Here is a 22,522-nt window from a genome sequence, read left to right as displayed (position 1 = left end):
GATGATGATTGTGCTACAGCTTGGGATGTAGGGAAGGGTGTACTTAGACAGGAAATCGAGGTCAGAGGGTAAAGAAAACTCCGTGTGGCTTAGAAGAGTGACTCGATGTATGCATTTTTGAAAATTCAGAGAGAGTATTTACTGCAGCTGATGAGAATCAGGTACCACTACAGAAGGCTCCTACAATTACAGAATCCATTGATGTATCTTCTGAACGGAATAAATCCAAGAATCCACAAAAGAAAGTAAGGAAAGAAAGAAATTGGGTAAACAAGGAGCTTAAGAAGTCAGTGAAGTTTACAGAGAGATGTGCCAGAACCATCATGCGTTCAAGAGTGGAGTGTCAGTAAGTTCACTCCAGTGCTTTGTTCAGTTCCATATGATGAAGTGATTACTAAATGGTGATGGAGAGAATCATGAAAACAAACAATACGATGTTTTCTGTGGTTACTGTTACTGAATTATTTAAATTCCATCTATAAGATCAGTATTCTGTTTTTAGTTCTAATTTATGTTGCAATAAATTATTTTTGTTCTGAGTAAATCATAACCATATTTGGTGTAATATGTTACCCCTACTGCCCAGCGTATGATATATCATATGCCAAAAAAATGGTCCTTAAAATTGAAATATTCAGATTTTTCAAGTATTCTTGCTTCAAGGATAGGTTATAGATGTACTGTTGAAAAAAGTACAAGAAAACTCGAAAAAAATATTTTCTGGGCATTAATGGGTTAACCAGATAGCCGATACTCATAGGACGCTATGTGATGGAAGCCAGCAGGATTCATGCAAAACATGGCACCAAACGTTCATAGAAGACCTACGAATAGTTCGTCAGGGATGATACCGATGATACCAAGATTGCTGCTTCGAACAGGACTTGTTGGCGGAAGCTTTCTGCTCTATGCTCTTCACACGGAAGGTACCGATGATGATGATGATGATGATGATGATGATGATGATGATGATGATGATGACTGTTTATTACGCCCCGTTTTCTTTGCTGTAACAAGAGCCAAAGAATAACATGTTCGAGAGAAGTGAGCATCCCAATTTTTCTGACTTGCAGTTGATAAAAATGACCATTTAAGCTAAACTAGGGCCTGTGGAAGCACATTTCAGGTTAGAAAGTACACATAAAGCTTATTTACTTTGTTTCTGATTCTTAAAGTTTATTTCTTGTTAGTGTTGTATCATTGGCATTGGTGTTGGAAGTAAATGTTTTGTGACATTTGTTAGAATTTGGGAATTTTATTTTTGCAGGTATGAGCAACAGGCTGACAATTTGCGACAGCAGGCATTCAACATGGAGCAGGCTAATTATGCTTGCCAGACACTGAAAGATACACATACTACTGTTGTAGCAATGAAAGCGGGTATGAAACAAATGCAGAAGGAATTTAAGAAAATAAATATTGATGAAATTGAGGTTGGTATTGATATGAAAGTTTCATAGAATTTGAAAGTGATTTTGTTACAGGCCTGGACTTTGTAAATCTATTAATAGGGTATTCAGAATTACTTGCCTAAGCATGCCTCTGTATTGGGCTTAAATTTTAATGAACCTGAATGGTTATCTGTCCGATGGACATTAATAGACTGAAGTAAAAATACAAAGTAACCTCTCTATAATGGACACCTTCGGGAATGAAAAAAAAATGCCCGTTATGAAGGGGTGACCACCTGAGAGAGGTTATGAAACCGGTACCATTAAACATAAGTTGGAACACAATAACCCATGTATTGTATGTGTTAACAGTTCTCGCAAATGTACCTTTAATTGTATACTGTATACGGTATTGTACAATATACTGGACTGTACTCACATGAGAAAGTTGTAGATGGGCTGCTGCAGCTGCGATGTACTGTGTTAGAGAGACAAACACACTTCTATGGAAACCTCTATTGAGCACACTGTACACTATTACCATTCACCATGTTAAAATTAAGAAGAACATACAAGTTTTTAAAACTTTAAATCAATATGTAGATGTTGCAATCTCTAGCACACTACAGTAAAACATTACCACTTGAAAAAATCCTTAATGTTAGTTTGCTTTATCCATTTCAGTTTAGCAATGATATTTTCACTATGTGCAATTAAATCCTGGATCAAATTTACACCTTTTTTCATCGTTTTGTTTATTATTTATTTATTTTTATTTTTTAGCCAACATAGGACAGATTTATGGAGATTTTCTTTTTTTAAAATAATATAATTCTTTCAGTCGCTTAACAAAGCCGAGAGCCTTACTGTATGAGGTTATTGGCAGCACATTAATTTCCATATTTTCTTCAAAGTCGTCATTAGCATCACCTTCACTCTCGCTTTTGTCAGAATCATTTTTGTCCTTTCCTTGGATTGACCGAAGAATCGTTTCCGTGTCTCCACTCTCACAATCTGTTGGAATATCTGAATCAATTTCGATATAGGTGTTCGCTTGTACACTGTAACCTGCTGCATTAATCTACTGTTTTGTTGTTTCCATGCTGTCAAGAAGGGTATTCTATTCTTTTTCAGGATGTCCACCCAGCTTTCAGAAAGCAGTTACGAATTGTTGAGGCTGTAACGTTTTTCCATGCATTGGTTATCCATTAAATTGCTTGTAGAACATTCAGTCCCTTGATCAGTGTTTGAAGGGTTACTTCATTCCCGTTAAGTTCTGATACTATGTGCTTCGTCACTGTACATAACCTTGAAGTTCTGGATTACTCCTTGGTCAAGCGGCTGAGAAACTGATGTTACATTTGGTGCGAAAAAGACGATCTTCACAGTTTACAACTTAATTGTATCAGGATGCGATGCTGCATTATCGAGGAATAATAACACTTTTCACTTCTGATGTATCATTTTTCTGTCCAATTGTCCTAGCCACTCTTTCATTATTTCTCTGGTCATCCGTGCTTTCCTATTCACTTTTCATTCAATGCCAAACTTCGTAACGTCCATATTCTTAAAACACCTTGGTTTTGCAGCTTTTCCTATCACAAGGGGCTTCTCCTGTTCTCCACTCATACTTGTACATAACAAGACCATAAGACGTTCTTTCACAACGTTTCCACCAGTACAATGATTTCCTTTGAAACACAAAGTTTTGTCGGGTAAAGCACAGATAAATAATCCAGTTTCATTGGCATTCAAAATATTTTCCGGAGCATACCCGTCTATGATTGAAGGTATTTTTTCCTGCCAGTTTTCAACAATCTCCATACTGACATTAGATGATTCTCTGCAAATCACTCTGAAGTTGGTACCATGTTGGTTTCTGAATCTTTCTAGCCAGCCATTCAGGCTTTGAAATCTCCAATACCTAATTCTGCTGTGAATTCTAACGCTTTTGCTTGTATCATTGGTCATGAGACAAGGACATTCTGACTTCTTATTTTAGCGAACCACTCTAGCGTTGCCTCGTCAGTGAGAGCTCCACTACCACTTTGAAACAGTTTAACGTGCTGTTCGTTGCCATTTAAATGCCATTCTTTCACTAGTTCCTCTTGCTTTTTCACAATTTTAGCTGCCTGTGTCTTTCTAATCTTGAACACCTCGGACTGTTCATGCACACCACACTTCTCCGTTTATGATAGTCTATTATGCTTACCTTTCCTCTTAGAGTTAAAAACTTCCTTGGAGCCATGTTTACACCAACTTACTAACGTAAAACTGAACACATCAAAAGCCCACGAGTCAGTGAAAGGTAACCTGACAGTGAAGGTACGAATTCTAGCGCTGTCAAGTATGTCAGATCGCACAACTTCTGGAGCTGATAGCATAGCTTAGTATTGCCTTCCAAGAATGTGTACAGCCTGGACCAAAAGTTATGGTGTCTGCGATTCTTGGAAGTACCGCCTGTGCAAAAAGTAAGCGAATTCATACTATACAGGACACAAATACAGTTAAAAAAAAAAAAAAATAAAGTGTCTGTTAGGAGAGGTTTAATTGGAGTTTCTCATGGCTATGGTGTGTCCGTGTCCGTAATAAAGGATGTCCGATAAGAGGAGTAAATTACTTGTACACAACATGGTATTTAATTATGGACCTAGAAAATCGTCCGCCTGTCAGGTGTTTGTTAAGGCAGGTTTTACTGTACATGAATTTGCTGGACCAAATACAAAAAATTACCCCTGCCCTGCCCTTACCATTAAATACTACTACTTCTTTATCTGTTTACCCTCCAGGGTCGGTATTTCCCTCGGACTCAGCGAGGGATCCCACCTCTGCCGCCTCAAGGGCAGTGTCCTGGAACTGCAGACTTTGGGTCGGGGATACAACTGGGGAGGACGACCAATACCTCGCCTAGGCGGCCTCACCTGCTATGCTGAACAGGGGCCTTGCGGGGGAGATGGGAAGGGATAGACAAGGAAGAGAGAAGGAAGTGACCATGGCCGTAAGTTAGGTACCATCCCGTCATTTGCCTGGAGGAGAAGTGGGAAAACCGCTTCCAGGATGGCTGAGGTGGAAATCGAACCCACCTCTACTCAGTTGACCTCCTGAGGCTGAGTGGACCCCGTTCCAGCTCTCGTACCAGTTTTCAGATTTCGTGGCAGAGCCGGGAATCGTACCTGGGCCTCTGGGGGTGGCAGCTAATCACACCAACCACTATACCACAGAGGCAGACACTATTAAATACACTTACTAGAATAAACCTGGAAATTGGGCACCACTGTAATATTACAGAAATAAATAAAATAACAGAGTTTACTCAGAATTAATAGAGAATGGAAATATCTTTATCGGTCGTGTCCACAGCAAGAAAGAAATGATATTTTAAAATTTTCTGTTATGTCTGTCTGTATGTACATGTATAACGAGAGCATGGACTGACAGAATTGAATGAAAATCGGTATACAAAGTTGCAAGTGGATGAACTACTTACCAGGTTAAATGTTGGAGGAATTTACGCCCAAGGCTATGCTGATGACATTAGCCTGATGGCGGTGGGAAATTTCCCCAGTACGGTTTCAGAGCTCGTACAGAGCTCCCTACGTAGGGTGGAAAGATGGTGCCACGACACAGACCTGTCGGTTAGTCCCGACAAGATGGAGCTCGTGGTATTTACCAGGAGAAGGAGGCTAGACGGACTGTCAGAGTCTTTCCTATTTGGGAAAAAATTAGTTAAGACAACCTCAGTTAAGTACCTAGGGGTATTCCTTGAGGCAAGACTGAGTTGGAAGAAACACATAGATCATAAGGTGGATAAGGCTCGCAAGACTATGTGGGCCTGTCGCATGGCCGTCGGAAAGACTTGGGGCCTAGGACCTAAGGTGGTCCAGTGGCTCTATATTTCTATTGTACAGCCCACGATCACCTACGCATCTTTAGTCTGGTGGCCAAGTTCGGAGAGTAAAACTGTGACCACCAAGTTAAACAGTGTCCAAAGACTTGCGTGTCTAGGAATAACAGGGGCACTGGATACTACACTATTATGTGCAATGGAGGCCATCCTAAGTTTTCCCCCCTTACATTTATATGTTAAGGAAATAGCGGGAATGAGTGCCTACCGCCTCTGGTCACTCGGAGGATGGTCCTTAAAGAATCCGAATAGAGGTCATGCCTCTATTCTTACAAGGCTTCACCAGACCTGCCCTACGACAATGATGATCGGGGACCTGATGAAGCCTAGTTTTAATTTGAATTATAAATTCAGTGGTGATACCCACAAGGGAGGAGTGGGCCATGGATGCTGGGGTCCGTCTTAGGTCTGGGGGCTGTACATGGTATACAGATGGCTCGCGGACAGACGGGCACAGGCGCCGGGGTCTGAGGGCCTAAGACAAGGCTCTCCCTACCTATGGGTAAATACGCTGCTGTTTTCCAGGCCGAAGTATACGCAATACTGGCCTGTGCTGTATATATATGGAACATGCGTGGACACAGAAGATACATCACTATTTACAGCGATAGCCAGGCAGCGTTAAAAGCACTATGTGCAGGTAAAACATCAAAAATGGTATGGGAATGCCAAAGGATGTTTGATCAGCTGTGTGAACTTAGCTCAGTTACCCTATTATGGGTCCCTGGGCACGCAGGTATCAGTGGAAATGAAGAAGCTGACAAACTAGCGAAACAAGGCTCAAAAGGTCCTTTCATAGGACCAGAGCCCTTCCTGGGAGTGTCACTCCAAAGCGTGAAACTGGTAATATCCCAGTGGACAAACTAGTCTCACTTAGACATTTGGAAGAGGTTAACTATAGCAAGGCAGGCATGTGAACTTATCAAAGGGCCTAGCCAAAGTTATAAAAAGGTCCTGATAAATTTGAATAGGACCAGAATGCGAATGGTAGTTGGACTGTTCACAGGCTACAATACCTTACAGACACACCTACACATCATGAAAATCAGTCAGGATCTGATGTGTAGAAGATGCGGTAGGGAGGAGGAGACCTCCGCGCATGTGTTATGTCAGTGCGAGGCTCTTGCAAGCACTAGACATCGATACCTTGGCTCACATTTCGTGAGCCTGGAAGACATCAGGAATGCCAACATCCGGACACTGGTATCCTTTATAGGAGCACTAGGGCTGGACTAGGCAAACCCGTTTAAGGGACACAAAGGGTCTTCACAGACCTACGTGTGGAGCCCTGCGAAGGCAGGGTTCACCCATTCTTTATCTATCTATCTACAAAGTTGCAAAACGGCATTACAATGTAGGCTATAATTAATTTTATTCGCGTTGAGTGAAGTGGTAGTTAAGGGGAAGCCTTGAAATTTAATTCTCAAATATCTGTGTGTCATGTTTGTGGGTTACTGTAGTCATGTCCTAGTTCGTGAACCATGGGCAACGGCTGAGTGGCCTAGTAAGTGGTCCTGAGAGTCGGGATACCAGTTGCTATGGAATGGGAGTGGGCATCTCGGACATATTCTGAGGCGTGGCCCTCCTTGAGCTCAGGCGGTTAGGACTATACAATCCACCGGTGGTCCATAACCCATTAGAGGATAGATCCTCACTTGGACTATGTGCAAGTAGGGTAGCATCCTGCTTCATGAATTTACTGAGCTCAGAACATTTTAAGCAAGCCTCGGACCTATGGGAGTAACGGTGTCCCACTCCCATTTGACAGGCGAGGGACTCACTGGAAACAACTTGGCGAACGAAATGGAATTCAATGGGGAGCTATCAATATTAATGGGGCTTATGGAAGAAAGAAAGTAGAACTGGCTGAGTCATCAAAGAGGATGCATCTGGATGTGCTAGGAGTAAGTGATATTCGGGTAAGGGGAGGTAATGAGGAAGAGATAGGAGATTATAAAGTGTACTTGACGGGTGTTAGAAAGGGAAGGGCAGAGTCTGGGGTGGGCTCTTTATCAGGAATACCATTGCATGCAACATAGTTTCTGTTAGGCACGTAAATGAGCGAATGATGTGGGTAGATTTGTCAGTTGGAGGAATTAGGACTAGAATTGTCTGTGTATTCACCATGTGAGGGTGCAGATGAGGATGAACTTGACAAGTTATATGAAGCATTGAGTGACATTGTGGTCAGGGTGAACAGCAAGGATAGAATAGTGCTAATGGGCGATTTCAATGTGAGAGTTGGGAATAGAACTGAAGGATACGAAAGGGTGATTGGTAAATGTGGGGAAGATATGGAAGCTAATGGGAATGGGAAGCGTTTGCTGGACTTCTGTGGTAGTATGGGCTTAGCTGTTACGAATACATTCTTTAAGCATAAGGCTATTCACCGCTACACGTGGGAGGCTAGGGGTACCAGATCCATAATAGACTATATCTTAACAGACTTCAAATTCAGGAAATCTGTTAGGAATGTATGAGTATTCCGGGGATTTTTTGATGACACAGACCACTATCTGACCTGTAGTGAGCTAAGTATCTCTAGGCCTAGGGTAGACAAAGTGAAATCTGTCTGCAAACGAATAAGGGTAGAAAATTTCCAGGACGAGGAAATTAGACAGAAGTACATGGATGTGATTAGTGAGAAGTTTCGAACAGTAGACAGTAAGCAGGATCAGGATATAGAAAGTGAATGGGTGGCATACAGGGGTGCTGTAGTAGAAACAGCAAGGGAATGCCTAGGAACAACTGTGTGTAAAGATGGGAAAAGGCGAACAGCTTGGTGGAATGATGAAGTGAGAGCAGCTTGTAAACGTAAAAAGAAGGCTTATCAGAAATGGCTCCAAACAAGGGCCGAGGCAGACAGGAATTTGTATGTAGATGAAAGAAACAGGGCGAAACAAATAGTTGTTGAATCCAAAAAGAAGCCATGGGAAGATTTTGGTAACAACCTGGAAAGGCTAGGTCAAGCAGCAAGGAAACCTTTCTGGACAGTAATAAAGAAACTTAGGAAGGGAGGGAAAAAGGAAATGAACAGTGTTTTGAGTAATTCAGGTGAACTCATAATAGATCCCAGGGAATCACTGGAGAGGTGGAGGGAATATTTTGAACATCTTCTCAATGTAAAAGGAAATCATCCTGGTGGTGTTGTGAACAGCCAAGCTCATGGGGAGGAGGAAAATGATGTTGGTGAAATTATGCTTGAGGAAGTGGAAAGGATGGTAAATAAACTCCATTGTCATAAGGCAGCAGGAATAGATGAAATTAGACCTGAAATGGTGAAGTATAGTGGGAAGGCAGGGATGAAATGGCTTCATAGAGTAGTAAAATTAGCATGGAGTGTTGGTAAGGTACCTTCAGATTGGGCAAAAGCAGTAATTGCACCTATCTATAAGCAAGGGAACAGGAAGTATTGCAATAACTATCGAGGTATCTCATTGATTAGTATACCAGGCAAAGTATTCACTGGCATCTTGGATGGGAGGGTGCGATCAGTCATTGAGAGGAAGTTGGATGAAAACCAGTGTGGTTTCAGACCACAGAGAGGCTGTCAGTATCAGATTTTCAGTATGCGGCAGGTAATTGAAAAATGCTACGAGTGTTTATGTTTCGTAGATCTAGAGAAAGCATATGACAGGGTACCAAGGGAAAAGATGTTCGCCATACTGGGGGACTATGGAATTAAAAGTAGATTATTAAACGCAATCAAAGGTATTTATGTTGAAAATTGGGCTTCAGTGAGAATTGATGGTAGAATGAGTTCTTGGTTCAGGGTACTTACAGGGGTTAGACAATGCTGTAATCTTTCACCTTGGCTGTTCATAGTTTACATGGATCATCTGCTGAAAGGTATAAAATGGCAGGGAGGGATTCAGTTAGGTGGAAATGTAGTAAGCAGTCTGGCCTATGCTGACGACTTGGTCTTAATGGCAGATTGTGCCAAAAGCCTGCTGTGTAATATCTTGGAACTTGAAAATAGGTGCAATGAGTATGATATGAAAATTAGCCTCTCAAAGACTAAATTGATGTCAGTAGGTAGGAAATTCAACAGAATTGAATGTCAGATTGGTGATACAAAGCTAGAACAGGTTGATAATTTCAGGTATTTAGGTTGTGTGTTCTCCCAGGATGGTAATATAGTGAGATTGAATCAAGGTGTCGTAAAGCTAATGCAGTGAGCTTGCAGTTGCGATCAACAGTATTCTGTAAGAAGGAAGTGAGCTCCCAGACGAAACTATCCTTACATCGGTCTGTTTTCAGACCAACTTTGCTTTACGGGAGCGAAAGCTGGGTGGACTCGGGCTATCTCATAAGTTAGAAGTAACAGACATGAAAGTAGCAAGAATGATTGCTGGTACAAACAGGTGGGAACAATCGCAGGAGATTACTCGGAATGAGGAGATAAAGGCTAATTTGGGAATGAACTCGATGGATGAAGCTGTACGCATAAACCGGCTTCGTTGGTGGGGTCATGTGAGGCGAATGGAGGAGGATAGGTTACCTAGGAGAATAATGGACTCTGCTATGTAGGGTAAAAGAAGTAGAGGTAGACCAAGACGACGATGGTTAGACTCGGTTTCTAACGATATAAAGATAAGAGGTATAGAACTAAATGAGGCCACAACTCTAGTTGCAAATCGAGGATTGTGGCGACGTTTAGTAAATTCACAGAGGCTTGCAGACTGAACGCTGAAAGGCATGACAGTCTATAATGATAATGTATGTATGTATGTATGTAATATCTGTGTTATTATTGGTTCTGTCTATACACTACATAACAAAAGTTATTTACGTAGGCCATATACACTTCTACCTTTGCCGGCTATGATAACAGAGATATTCAGAAATTTAGATTTTTGTGTTTCGTTGACATCAGTGCCAAGCCTTGAGGAGATGGCTGAACAGAATTGAATGAAGATCAGTATATAAAGTTGGGGAATAAGGCAATACAATCTAGGAGGATATAAATAATTTTATTCACACTGGGTGAAATGGTAGTTTAGGGAAAGGTGGTGATGGTGATTATTGTGTCAATGCCGAGCACCGCTAACATGGAAATAATGTTCACTCATGTTAACGAGCAATGGTGGTGCTTTTGTCATTATTGTCTTAAGGTGAAAAACCGTGTGTTCATCAGCCCATATTGGCAAGGAGAATTGTAAAGATGACTATCAAAATGAGAAAAGCCGTGAAGGAACATCATTGAAGGAGGAAGGACTCCTTTTACGTTGGATGTCCTAATACCACAGTCAAAAGAAAATTAGATGTTAAGGCCTACAATATTGAAAGTCTATAAAATTGATCGATGAAATTACATTGACTATTGTTTGTTGTGCTTTCTCTCTTCTGCTGCCACTGATTTCCGAGGGATGGCATTATAGTTGCATGTCAAGTAGAACAACATGCCTAAATATTGGCAGGAAGTAGCTGGGGAGTTAGATAACTTTATTTTTTAGGATACTGTTAAAAATATAATCATGCACATGCTAAGTAATTGTTAATTGTCCCGTCAACAATGGGTTCTGCAGCTAGTAAATAAATAAGTAATCAAGTTTGTGTAGTATGAGGTATCTTCTGCTTCCCAGGATGTTAATCATCTATTTATATCTAGATGTCGTCGTATATTTGTGGGTATGTATGTATTACATCTCCTCCTAAACTACTGGAGCGATTTCAACCGAACTTGGTACACTTTTGACATTGTGTCAGGAGGCAAACTGCGTGAGGGTAAGACACTCCAAGTACCCTTAGGGGCAGGGGGCGAGCGAGGGGTGGTGAGATATAAAAATAGTCAAAAATAGTGTTGAATCCATAGTTTCGGGGTTGCTGAGATGTATAGTGACATTACAGATTTTTAAAAGTCCAAGTTCAGCACCCTTTGGGGTGGGAGTGATGAGGGGAGTGAGATATAAAAATAATCAAAAATAGTGTCTAATCCGTAGATTTCAGGGCCACTGAGATGAACAGTAATACGCTGGAATTTTTTGAAGTCCAAATTCATTTCCTTTTGTCATAGGGGTTGAGGTGTAAAAGCAAATTACCAAAGTGACGGAGATTATGGATGTATGCGAGTATGTTCCAGCATAGCTGGCAATTTAACTTGGTACAAATATTGCTTACTATCTGGAAAAAAATACTGTGCGGCCAAGAGAACCCTAGAGGAGGGTGTGAAATATAAAAATAACTTAAAACGACCGATATTAGTGTCGAATCCATAGTTTTCGGGGTCGCTAAGATGAACTGTGACACTCTGGATGCCATTTAAGTTAAAGTTCAGCCCGAATCGGAATGAGGTTAGCAGGGGTGGAAAAGAATATCCAATATGACCAAGGCTATGGACACGTGTGTGTGTGTGTGTGTATGTTCTAGTATACCTCTCAACAGAACTTGGTATACATATCCCTTACTATCTGGGAAAAAAATAATACAGGAGTAAATGATTAAAAATTACGGAAAAAGGGTTGAAATGTAAAATTAAGAAGACAAATATTCATGTACAGTCCACAGTTTCTGGGGTAGCTGAGGTGAATAATGACATTCTGGATGTCGTCGAAGTTCTGCCACCATCGGCGTGGGGATGAGAAGGGGTGAAAACGAAAATGTCCGAAAATACCAAAATTACGGATCACATATGACATACTATCTAGCAAAATTACTGTTGGGGTAAGACATCCCTAACACCCCCAGGGGCGGGGTGAAACGTAAAAATAATCAAAAACATCCAATATTAATGTCTAATCCTTAGTTTTTCTTGCATTGCTGATGTGAATAGATGACATTCCGGATGTCGTTTTAAGTCCATGTTCATCCCCTATCCGCATTGGGGATGACCAGAGATGAAAGAGAAGGTGCAAAATGACGGAGATTATGGATGTGATCTGTATGTATTCCAGAATATATCTCAACTGAAATTGCTATACATATTAATATCTGAGGGGAAAAAAAAAAAAAAAAAAAAAAACACCTGTGGTGGGTATGACACAGCTCCAGCACCCCCAGGGTACGGGTTGACAAAGAATTATTGAAAACAACCAATATTAGTGTTGAATCGATAGTCTTCGGTGTCGCTCAGATGAATAGTGACACTCCAGATGCTGTTTAAGTTGAAGTTCACCCCTCATCGGCATGCAGGATGGGACGAGAAGGGGTGAAAAATAAAACATCCTAAATAACCGAGAATATCAGTGTATGTTCCAGAACAGCTATCATTCAAACTTGGCAGACGTATGACTTAGTACTGGATGAAAATACTGGGGCATTAAGATACTCCTACCATCCCTAGGGCAGGGGAGGAAAGGGAGTGAAATATAAAAATTATAGAAAACGTTCTGTATTAATGTAGAATCCATAGTTTCTAGGGTCGCGAAGATGAATAGTGACACTCCGGATGTATTTTAAGCCCAGTTTCAGCCCCCAGCAGCATGAAGGATGAGAAGGGGTGAAAAAGAAAATTTCCAAAATGACCGAGATTATGGATGTGTGTGTGCATGTTCCAGTATAGCTCTCAAGCAAACTTGGTACATATGACTTTCTATTTCGGAAAAAAGAAACTGGGGTAAGAGAACCCTATGGGCAGGTTTGGAAAGGGGTGACATATAAAATATTACAAAATGACCAATATTAATGTGGAATGCAGTTTTCATGGCCATTGAGATGAATAGTGGCAATTCGGTTGTCGTTTAAGTCCATTTCCAATCCCCATTACCATGTATGTGTGTATGTTCCAGAATAGCTTTCAACTAAACTTGGTACTTGGTACACATATGACTTACTATCTGAAAAATATACTGTGGGGGTAAAACACCACTAGAACTCCTAGGGGAGGGGGTCAAATGTAAAAATAAATGAAAACGACTGATATTAATGTCCAATACATTGTTTACGAGGTCGCGGAGTTGAACTGTGACACTCTGGATGCCGGTTAAGTCATACTTCAGCTGCAGTTAGAATGGAGGTTGAGAAGAGGTGAAAATGATTGTAAAAATAACAAAGATTATGGATGTATGTGGGGTATGTTCCAGAATAACTCTCAACGAGGCTTGGTACACATATCAATTACAAGCCAAAAAAATGGGGCATGGGAGGGAATGACATGTAAAAATAATGGAAAATAACTGATATTAATGTCAAATCCATTATTTGTGTCGCTGAGGTGAATTGTGACGCTCTGGACACCATTTAAGTCTATTTTCAGCCTCTATTGGGACAGAGGGCTGAGATGGGGTTAAAAGTAAATAGTCTAAAATGACTGAGATTATTGTTGAATCCACTGCTTTTGGGGTTGCAAGGCTGTTAATGACTGTTGAAATTGTGTACATCATATCTATAGCGCGACGGGTAAATACATGTAGCTATCGCATATTCTTTTTTTGAAAGGATCAAAGAATTCTGTTCAATTCGAACTTGAAAGGAGAGGGCAAAGGTTTACTCGAAAATTAAATAATCTAAAATTTGAAATTAAACACATCTAAATAACTCTAAAATGACACAGTAGATTGTAAAATATCAACCAACATATCAGTAAGGAATTCTACAAAAATTCACTACACATAGCTAATTGTTAATACAAATCTTAAGGGTAAACATTCAAAAACTGTCCAGGCAACACTGGGTACTACAGCTAGTGTGCTAATAAATCTTTAAAATTTGCTTCCTAATCTTACCTGATACCAACCAACTCCTTGAAATTAAATCTAGGTAACATGCTACTCTAAACTTAAATATGATCTTAATACAAATGCATAATTATCTACCAGTTAACAACTTCTTCCTTGTTACTAACATCACAGAACTTCCTCCTCACAACTTCCGTTAATTTTCCTGTGAGAATAACCATCACGTACAACAAACATAATACATAGACATAAACACTTCTTTATATATTTTCAGTACATACCTCTGTTGCCTGCTGCCATTTCCTGATGGATACAGTACTTTTGTATCCATCTCTTGGCACAGGCCAGAGTAAACTGTAGCTTTCACCAAAGTCCCAGTCTCATCCATGGCTGTGACAATATGGAAGCTGCTGGGGTATGGGTGGTGCTGAATAATGACATTCAGAACATGACTAGTGCATCTGAGTGTTATGAAAGGTGTTGCTCATAGGGTCAGTCGTGCTGCAATAGCACTTTCTGACCCAGTGAGGAAAGCAATGGCAAACCACCTCACTCCTCGTCTTGCCTAGTACGCCTCATTTTGGTACTGCCATTGGTTTTTGCGGTTTCCTTGTAACCGCATAACTTTTGGTGGTGCTATTTGCGGATCCAACCAGCCTCTGGGCTAATGACCTGACAGACAGACATACCTCTGAGGGATATTCCTCTTAGCACTCAGTGTACTCAATGTGATTCGTAACTTAAAATTGTCACACACATGCTTCACTATTGCGTCCAGGACCTTGTAACTCGCCACCAGCATCTATTGGAGTTAATTGGTCTATCTCTCCCAGCTCCCAGACATCGCTGAACAGGATTTACACTCTCATGGGTTACACTAACCCACACTGCCACACAGCACAGCCTTCGACAATAAATGCCAACTTAAATTCACGCTACACAAATGAGAAATAAGCAACTCACTACATTTCATTATGATATTCAGTCTTAACACACAGTATGTCACAATTCCTTATGAAATATAAAATAACTTTTTCTATCAGACAGCATGGCAGTCCATCTAACCAAAGATGTAGTTTTCTAACTCGAAAGGAGAGTCTCATATTAACATAATAACAGTTTCTAACAACCTCACCACAATAAGCATCTCTGAATAATAACTTCACGGAAGAAAACACTATCAGATTCTCATAAGAATAACCTCTTATATAACCGTTTCTGAATAAGCTTCTCATATTCTCATAATAATAACCTCTCAGAAGAACAGTCTCACAATCAGCTTCTAATAAGAAAAATCTCTCTTCCTGCTCAAACCCCTCCTTATGACCGTAGTGGTGGCATCCCAAAAGTCAACTACATGACTTACCGTATTTCTGGCGTAATGTTTCCAACCCCCCTCCATTCTTTTCAAATCCTTATAATATTCTGTAGACTCAGTGCTAAAAAAACTGCATGAACCCGGCACCATCGTGAACATATCATACTGAAGAAACCTTCACACAATGTACAAACGCACATCACCACTTCATTTCATTAGGATGAAAAATAGTTGACAGCAGTTCCAGGTAAGATGAAAGAAATCAGTTAAGAAGGTAGATGAGATAGTTGATAAAAGCGAGAATACGAACCCCGGATTTATTAGATAATGAAATTCCACTACTTAATCTGGAATGTAAACTGATAAAAATTGTGTGGAATGTAAACTGATGAAAACCATGTGATATATTTACATTAGTATGTAACAATGACATCACAAGCATATCATATAATTAAGAAATGTAGGAGAAAGTAATATGATGCAATTTTATACAGTTCATAAATGTTGGTGGAAGTTCGTATATGTGGAATGGTAGCTAATATTACTCAAGACTGTGTAACATGGGAAAGCAGAGCATAATCAGGAGAGATGGCTGAAGTCAGATAGAAATGGAAATATGTGGAAATGGTGCATCACACAGTTTGAAAACCCGGGTGACAGTCAGGATACCTAGGTTGATGCGAAACAACAGAATGATGCTAAGCGCATTGGTATCAAATTCCCAAGGACCAATCAAGACACTGGAAATTTTTAAAGTTTGACTGTAAGATGAAAGCAGATACCGCATTTACTCGCATAACTTTCCCGCTCTGATTTTTAGAACAAAATCTGAAGAAAAAAATAATAAACCAGTTGCTTTGGAATAGAAGTGGTCATATTCTGAATTGTGGCCCTCCATGTGCTCGGGCAGCTAGGACTAGCCAACCCACTGTTGGTCCCTAAACTGTTTGAGTGGAACATTCTCACTGGGACTATGTGCAATTAAGGACAGCACCCTAATTCACAATTTACCAAGCATGGGATGTTTTTAGCAATCCTTACACTTACGGGAGTGATGAAGTCCCGCTTCCATTCAACTCCTTGGAAACAGTTCTGCAGAGCTAATGGCATTTGATGGTGAGCTGTTATTATTAATAGAAGTTATGGAAGAAAGAAAGTATAAGTGACTCAGTCAGTAAGGATTGGAGATTATAATGTACATGAATGTATTCGGGTGTCTTTCTCTGTAATTTGGCAATAAACTCTTCCCTCTTTATCAGCATTCAGGTCATCATATTTAAGAAGTCAAACTATAGATCCTTGTCTGAGATATAAAAGGTTTATTCAAGCTTTATGAAAACTATATTAAGCGTATGAATGTGTATTTTAGTGTTTATCAGTAGATATTTTCTCCTCCTTTTAGATGACTGTTCCATTGTGTATTTGATTCATTCCCAGCTTTATTAAGAAATAAGATTGTATTTTGCAAAGGATAATTTTTGTTCTTACCTTTTTATTGTATTTCAGGATGTCCAAGATGACTTAGCAGATATGTTAGAGCAGGCCGATGAGGTGCAGGAGGCCTTGGGACGTTCCTATGGCATGCCTGAAATAGATGACGAAGAACTAGAGGCTGAATTGGATGCCCTTGGTGATGAAATTGCACTGGATGATGACACTTCATATTTGGATGATGCTGTTAAGGCTCCAAGTGCCCCTGACAAAGAGCCAGGAACTGACAGTATTAGGAATAAGGTTGGGATATTTATTGCTTTCATAAGTCCTTCCACATATACCTATTTTTGACTGATATTCTCCTTACAACAATATTAAAGTGGAAACAAGTGGCAGAAAACAACAACTTGTCATTATTTTAAAAGATCTACTCAACGGAAGACTACTCAGTTTAAAGGTGTTACTAGTGATGCAAATATTTTTTGTCATTATCATTGTTCAAAACTGAGGGTACCAGGTGATTGACACAGAAGGGAGTGATGAAAATCATTTTTCGTCCGTATTGAAAGTTTCATAAACTGTATATAAGGATAATATCTTTTGTTTATTTCCACCTATTCAATACATTACAAGAAGTTGGCATTTACTTTAAAACATTATTCAGATGAGACATGTTTCGCCTCTCACTGTGAGGCATCTTCAGTCATTATCAAAAACCTTATTATTTTACCAGGCATCTGGTTAAAGATATTCAAAAATGTGTTTGAAGATTATAAGAGAGTTAAGATTTACGTTAGTTATAAACATGTTCATGAAGTAACTAAAAATCTAATATATTGATAAAAACAATAAGTAGTTCTTTGTTGAATAGGACTTGTTTGATTGTACTATATAGTAAAAGAAGGTGGCTTGAAGCCGTAGTCATTATTAGATGTCTAATACATAGTGGTAGGCATAAAATATCAGTTCTGTGAGAATATACATTACATTCAAATGATACTAAAAACTAGTGGATTCAAAGATAGTACATATAAAATGTTCAATGAAATAACTGTGATCTAATAAAAAGATAAACACATATGTAGTTCTTTGTTAATAAGGACGTTGTAAGATTGTACGGCTTAAAGCCGTAGTCATTAATAGATGTCTAATACATAGTGGAAGGCATATGAAATCAGTTCAATGAGAATATATAATACAAAACAATTGGTACATAAAAACTGGTAGATTCATAAGAGGTACATTTAAAAATGAAGGCGTCATGTGACTATAAAAGACAGTTGATGGCTTAAAGCCGTAGTCAAAGTTTGAAATGTAGGTCAAATAACTGTTAAATATATGGTAAAAAGATATAAGTCAAAATATACAGTTTAGTATAAAAAATATATGAAGGAAAAACATTCCAATTGCTTGACAAAAGTTACTTGACGTTGGCATGCGTTTGTCCGTGATATTTATTGGTCAACATTTCGTAGGTTATTTTAGATTTATTCGGCAAGATTGCGTTGACAAGAAGTTCACCAGATGTTTATAGTTGGCCTAATTTGTAAAAAGAAAGATGCAGAGATGATGATGGGTGGAAATTCTCAACGTTGGTATGGTTTTCTGACGTGAAGGTTGGAGAGCTGTTGTGTTCTTCTTCGATGACAATATATTTATAAAACGTTGATTGTAAATAATTTATACTATTGAAGAGTATTATGGAAGTTTGATGAAGCTGTTGAATTATTGTTGTTATAGAATGGTTCTGAAATGAAGAAAAAACTGTAATTAATTTTTACGAGAATGAAAGAAAACATGGGAAGGTTTTGTTTAAGTGTTGTTAGTGAGAAAATGTTGGTGCTTACCTATGGCGTTGTAGGCCCATTTAACAAGCTGTGTGAGGCGCTATTAGGATACTAATGGTCACTAACGGTTTTTACTCCTTGTGTTGTACGTATGTCGTCTGGCTAGAGGGGGGTGGGTAGGAGGGGGCGGAGTTGTAGGCTTGTGATTCGTGAACGGGAGGGAGTTGTGAATGGTAGGGGAAGCGGAGGGGCGTGTATCTTTTATTGGTTTGAGAACGGCGCGTGGAGGGGATTTACGTAAGATGGGAGGGGGAGGGGGGTATGATGTATTTGTTGACGTAGAGGTGTTTGTTGATACTGTTTTGAAAATATTAAAAAACTTTTTGTCCTGAAGGTTTACGTTATTGAATAATGTTATTATTTGGTCATATAATTGACAAAAATCTCAACAATAGTGAAAATATATTAACTTATTTAAATAATCTGGATAACAATATTAAATTCACTAAAGAGGACGAGAACCACAAATCATTTAATTTTCTTGACATCACAATAACAAGAACTTCCAATAAGTTTGATTTCCAAATTTACAGAAAACCCTCATTCACACCTATAACTATTAAACAAAGTTCCCTTCATCCACAATCACACAAACAGTCCTCATTTTATAGTATGGTGTACAGAGCTCTAAAAATTCCCCTTTCAGCGACCAATTTTAAAAAAGAAATAAATACAATAAAAGAAATAGCCACTTTTAATGGATATAATCCCTCTATCATAGACAAACTAATTAATAAAGTTAAATTAAAACTATCCACAAACCTCTCCCCAATAAAAAATGAAAAATCAAAGTTCGCAACCTTTACATACACCAACCCTATCATACACCAAGTAACCAACACCTTAAAAAATCAAGAGATCAAAATAGCTTTCAAAACTCAAAATTCAAACCAAAAAATGTTCTTCAACCATAATACAATAAATTCAGAAAATAATAAATACTCAAGCTCTGGTATCTATAGATTAAAATGTAATGAGTGCCTCAGCTCATACATCGGACAAACAGGAAGAAGCTTCATAACTAGGTACACAGAACATTTCAATGCGCAGAAACATAATAAACACTCAGCAATGAGCAATCACATGAAAGAAACGGGGCACAACTTTACCACAATTGAACAGGACCTTCAAATTTTAAAAACAATAAAGAAAGGTAGACTTATGACCGAATTCGAAAATTTATACATATTTTTGGACCAAAAATTCAATGCTAATAAGAATTTAAATGATCCAATAGACAATAGAAGCCCTTTATATGACCAAATAATAACATTATTCAATAATGTAAACCTTCAGGACAAAAAGTTTTTTAATATTTTCAAAACAGTATCAACAAACACCCCTACGCCAACAAATACATCATACCCCCCTCCCCCTCCCATCTTACGTAAATCCCCTCCACGCGCCGTTCTCAAACCAATAAAAGATACACGCCCCTCCGCTTCCCCTACCATTCACAACTCCCTCCCGTTCACGAATCACAAGCCTACAACTCCGCCCCCTCCTACCCACCCCCCTCTAGCCAGACGACATACGTACAACACAAGGAGTAAAAACCGTTAGTGACCATTAGTATCCTAATAGCGCCTCACACAGCTTGTTAAATGGGCCTACAACGCCATAGGTAAGCACCAACATTTTCTCACTAACAACACTTAAACAAAACCTTCCCATGTTTTCTTTCATTCTCGTAAAAATTAATTACAGTTTTTTCTTCATTTCAGAACCATTCTATAACAACAATAATTCAACAGCTTCATCAAACTTCCATAATACTCTTCAATAGTATAAATTATTTACAATCAACGTTTTATAAATATATTGTCATCGAAGAAGAACACAACAGCTCTCCAACCTTCACGTCAGAAAACCATACCAACGTTGAGAATTTCCACCCATCATCATCTCTGCATCTTTCTTTTTACAAATTAGGCCAACTATAAACATCTGGTGAACTTCTTGTCAACGCAATCTTGCCGAATAAATCTAAAATAACCTACGAAATGTTGACCAATAAATATCACGGACAAACGCATGCCAACGTCAAGTAACTTTTGTCAAGCAATTGGAATGTTTTTCCTTCATATATTTTTTATACTAAACTGTATATTTTGACTTATATCTTTTTACCATATATTTAACAGTTATTTGACCTACATTTCAAACTTTGACTACGGCTTTAAGCCATCAACTGTCTTTTATAGTCACATGACGCCTTCATTTTTAAATGTACCTCTTATGAATCTACCAGTTTTTATGTACCAATTGTTTTGTATTATATATTCTCATTGAACTGATTTCATATGCCTTCCACTATGTATTAGACATCTATTAATGACTACGGCTTTAAGCCGTACAATCTTACAACGTCCTTATTAACAAAGAACTACATATGTGTTTATCTTTTTATTAGATCACAGTTATTTCATTGAACATTTTATATGTACTATCTTTGAATCCACTAGTTTTTAGTATCATTTGAATGTAATGTATATTCTCATAGAACTGATATTTTATGCCTTCCACTATGTATTAGACATCTAATAATGACTACGGCTTCAAGCCACCTTCTTTTACTATATAGTACAATCAAACAAGTCCTATTCAACAAAGAACTACTTATTGTTTTTATCAATATATTAGATTTTTAGTTACTTCATGAACATGTTTATAACTAACGTAACTCTCTTATAATCTTCAAACACATTTTTGAATATCTTTAACCAGATGCCTGGTAAAATAATAAGGTTTTTGATAGACTGAAGATGCCTCACAGTGAGAGGCGAAACATGTCTCATCTGAATAATGTTTTAAAGTAAATGCCAACTTCTTGTAATGTATTGAATAGGTGGAAATAAACAAAAGATATTATCCTTATATACAGAAGGGAGTGTCAAAATGAGCAAGTGGAGTTCAGTTGACTGATTTTTAACACGTGATTTAGATGCTGATAAATTGTTTAAAAAAATCTTTAAACCTGATATGAGACAAATGATTTAATTATTTATAGTGAAAGTTAATATTCATTTCAGATTCGTGTTTCAGAGTGAGTTAATGTGAGTGAAAAGGGAGTTGAGTATAGCAGAACAAAGGGCAGTTTGAACAGTAGATCATCATCATCATCATCATTTTACAATTCCAATTTCCCAGGTACTGTTGGCGAGCCTCTTCCATTCTGTCTTGTTGAGATATGTTCTGTTGTTAATGACATCCTCCAGTGTCCTTCCCCGATCTGCAATGTCCATCTTTACGATGTCCATCCAGTGGGTTCTTGGTCTTCCCACCATCCGTTTCCCTGCCGCATGTCGCTCCAAGTTAACATATGCTGTCCTCATTACATGCCCAAACCACCTCAGTCTGGATATGCTGATAGTTGGCCTTATGTTGAAATTCTTTAGAGTGTAGAGTTCATTTAATTAATTTCTGGATGGTAAATATAATGATATACACTCAAGGATGTTATGAGTTCCATCTTGTTGAACCTATGCATCGCTGTCTCTCCTGGGCTAGATCAAGTTCGTTACTTTCTTTTTTTTTTGTCTCCATCACATCCTTAGCTTTGATCATACAGAAATGACCTTAGGTATGATTATCATCAGTCCCTGTGAAGAATGGTGTGAACGTATTGATCGTAGAGTGTCATTGGTCTCGGCAGACTGATATGTAACAGCACAGTCTGGCTCAGTGAGGAAAGCAACGGGAAATTACCTTGCTCCCCATTTCCCTAGTACAGTTGATCAGTTACGCCTACGCTGCCCATGGCAGGTGATTTGAGGATTTGTTGAGATTCTGGCCAGCCTGTGGCACCTCGGCGTCTCTGAAAACTTAAAAGTACTTAGTGGAATGTAAAGCAAATAACATTAAGAACTGTGCTTCATGAATGATGCATCAAAAATAATAGTTATCCATGCAGGAATACTAGTAAATCCAACATATAAGGCTTGTGTGTAATTACGAGAACTACTTGAACGAGATAATGGAATACCGTATTGCAATGAATTGTCTTTCTTGAT

At 38.8% G+C, this 22,522-nt stretch overlaps 1 protein-coding gene across 1 annotated transcript in view; it reads left to right on the top strand.

Moving 5' to 3' along the window:
- Vps60 (vacuolar protein sorting 60) overlaps positions 1 to 22,522 on the top strand; it is an 81,138-nt gene that overhangs the window by 27,968 nt on the left and 30,648 nt on the right. Inside the window, exons 3-4 of the mRNA XM_067143141.2 lie at positions 1,268 to 1,433; positions 16,735 to 16,962. Of these exons, the coding sequence (XP_066999242.1) occupies positions 1,268 to 1,433; positions 16,735 to 16,962 (394 nt within the window). The remainder of the gene's footprint in view (positions 1 to 1,267; positions 1,434 to 16,734; positions 16,963 to 22,522) is intronic.

The sequence above is a fragment of the Anabrus simplex genome, chromosome 3 (genome assembly GCF_040414725.1).
Source record: "Anabrus simplex isolate iqAnaSimp1 chromosome 3, ASM4041472v1, whole genome shotgun sequence".
NCBI classification, from domain to species: domain Eukaryota; kingdom Metazoa; phylum Arthropoda; class Insecta; order Orthoptera; family Tettigoniidae; genus Anabrus; species Anabrus simplex.
Note: the sequence above shows the minus strand (reverse complement) of the source record. Positions and strands in the feature narration are given on the sequence as shown.